General features: G+C 56.8%; 1 protein-coding gene across 1 annotated transcript in view; it reads left to right on the forward strand.

Moving 5' to 3' along the window:
- The window catches only part of PRDM13 (PR/SET domain 13), a 20666-nt gene that overhangs the window by 1328 nt on the left and 16846 nt on the right, over nucleotides 1-2492 (forward strand). The window contains exons 2-3 of the mRNA XM_017739399.1: nucleotides 1221-1352; nucleotides 1451-1627. Coding sequence (XP_017594888.1) covers nucleotides 1221-1352; nucleotides 1451-1627 — 309 coding nt within the window. The remainder of the gene's footprint in view (nucleotides 1-1220; nucleotides 1353-1450; nucleotides 1628-2492) is intronic.

Raw genomic sequence — 2492 nt, forward strand, 5'->3', positions numbered from 1 at the left:
CCGGCCCCTCGCTCCTGGAGCCCCCGAGAGACGGGGACACGCGGCTACCACAGCCCCCGGGTTTTGTCCCAGGAAGGAGCAGGGGCAGAGGCAGATGCACCGATTTATTTCTGCGCTTGGCTCGGGTTCGTGCCCTCAGTCCCTCTCCCCGGCCGCGAGTCTTTTGGCTTGGGCCTGAAGGGAGGGCGGGCGAGCGGGCCGGGACTACTCCGGAGACGGCGTCGGGGTGCAGGTCGCAGGTGTCGGGGCAGCCCAGCGCAGTTCGACTTCCCCCCAAAGCCCGGAGCTGCAAACAACCCGCACAGCCGGAGCGGGGGGGATGGCGGCCAGCCGGCTACCGGCTTCGGGGTCAGTCCATGTCCGAGCGGAGGAGCGAGGAGGAGGTGGTGAAGGGCTCTCACCCTGTTCATCAGGCTCTTCAGGGGGCTGCGGATGAGATTCCTCCTTTCGCCCCCCGGGCAGCCGCGGCTCACGCGTTCCGCTCTGATTTTTAATGCACTTTAATTGTTTTTAAACGCTCTGCCAGCCCACTCAAATTTATTTCTCATCTGGCTCCCTTGGTTTCTCCCTTTAGACTGCTTTGTTCCGATGACTTTTATTGCACGGTCATTCAGGGAATGGGCACTTCATTTTCTCTTTGTATGGGCAAGCAGATTATGAAGTATGGGGCTACAGGGACTTTGTAGCTAAGCAGAATCTTCTCCCCTTTCCCCCTCCCCGTCTCCCGACAAGTCCTGCATGTCGCAATGGTTTTGCACGGACTCAGAGACTGCACAAATTCTTTTAAAAACCCCTAAAAATCGTACCTGGGCATTTAATATAACGATAAGCAAAATGTAGCAGCTGCAACTGGACAAGGTGCGTTTGGACCAATGCGACCCAAGGGAAAAATCCCGTTTCCCCTTGCCGGGCACGGGGTCTTCCATCCTTACCCCCCAGAGCTGCAACCCCCGCTAGGGCAGCCGCATCTCTCCCAAGGCCCCTGCGAGCCGGGGAATGTCCTACCCAAAGGTGGGTGAGGATGGAAGCGTCAAAAGGGCGGCAAAATGAGATGCTCTCGCCGCTGCCTTCAGCTGCGATGCTCAGCCCCCTGCCGAGTGCGGGGAAGCAGCCCGACGGGCCAGGCAGAGCGGGCAGGCAGGCAGGGGGACGAGTAAGCTTTTTGCTCTCTTTGTGTGTCGTCTCACGTGAAAATGACAACAGTGTCGCCTGTTTTCCAGGTGCGGATGGTCAGAGGGGAATTAGTGGATGAAGCCGGGAGCTCAGCTCTGGAGTGGATAGGGTTAATCCGGGCTGCCCGAAACTCCCAAGAGCAGACACTGGAGGCTGTTGCGGATCTGCCAGGAGGACAGGTACCCCACCCGCGGCTCCGGGCTGGCCTGGCACCTCTCTCCGCCACCTGCCTCCCCTCTCAAGCCTCCTGAAGAAGTTTCCTTTCTTCCCTTCCCAGATTTTCTACCGGGCGCTGCGAGATGTCCAGCCGGGAGAGGAGCTCACCGTCTGGTACTCCAACCCTCTGGCGCAGTGGTTTGACATCCCCGTCACGGCCACGCCGACGCACGACGAGAAAGGTACAGATGTGGGCACTCATTTCCGAGCAACCAAATTAAATGAAACAAAACAAACCCTCCTTAAATGACGCCTTTGCCGGGAACTCAAACTGCGGTAGGCAAACGTGGGCCCTCAGAAAAATAAATGCCAGTACAGCTGCCGTGAATTTAACCCACCACCCTTTAAACTAAGACTCCATCTGCTTACATTTAAAGGGTGATCTATTAACTCGGTAGCGTATGGAAAGGCCCCGTGCCTCGACCTGTTCCTTCATCGGCCCGATTTAATGATCCTTTGATAGGCAAATGGGGTTTCTGTGAAACGTCGTTATAGTTGGTATGCGAGACAGCAAATTGGCTCAGTAGTTTCTAAAAACATCGGGTTTACCTTCCGTGTTCAGAGTTTCAGAGACTCTTTTCAGGTTCTCTTGCGGGTAGATTCACACAGTCAAGTCAAAACTGGGCAGTACTGGGCAGTCCCTGTAAATTAAGATACGTTAGGTAAAAAGTCGGCGTTAAATCACACTGAGATTAGGATATCCAAAGATAACGGGAAAGGGAAGACGTCCGTCTGGGACGGCTTGCTTCAATCCGCAGATCTATTCTTAGCTGGAATTACACCAGTGTTAACAAAATGATAAGGTGGCAGCACATTAAAAGTGAGGGAAAAGAAGACGAAGCACTTCAGTGTTCACCTGTCGGGCTTCTCCGGCGGCAGGCACCCCCTCCCATTGGTCCTGGGTCCGGACGCTCCCTGGGGCGCCGGTGGTGGCAGCTGCCTGGGGGTACTCCCTCCCCTCAGGCTCGGCCCGCTACGCGGGAGACGAGGGAACCCCAGATGCTCCTGCTTGACGCAGAAAAATCCTTCAGCTTGGCAGTGTCCCCGGGAAGGGAGGGCGTGCACGATCCGGGCAGGGGCTGTCCCCTCCCCCCCGCCCCGGC

The sequence above is a fragment of the Corvus brachyrhynchos genome, unplaced genomic scaffold (assembly GCF_000691975.1).
Source record: "Corvus brachyrhynchos isolate BGI_N302 unplaced genomic scaffold, ASM69197v1 scaffold14, whole genome shotgun sequence".
Taxonomy (NCBI): Eukaryota; Metazoa; Chordata; class Aves; order Passeriformes; family Corvidae; genus Corvus; species Corvus brachyrhynchos.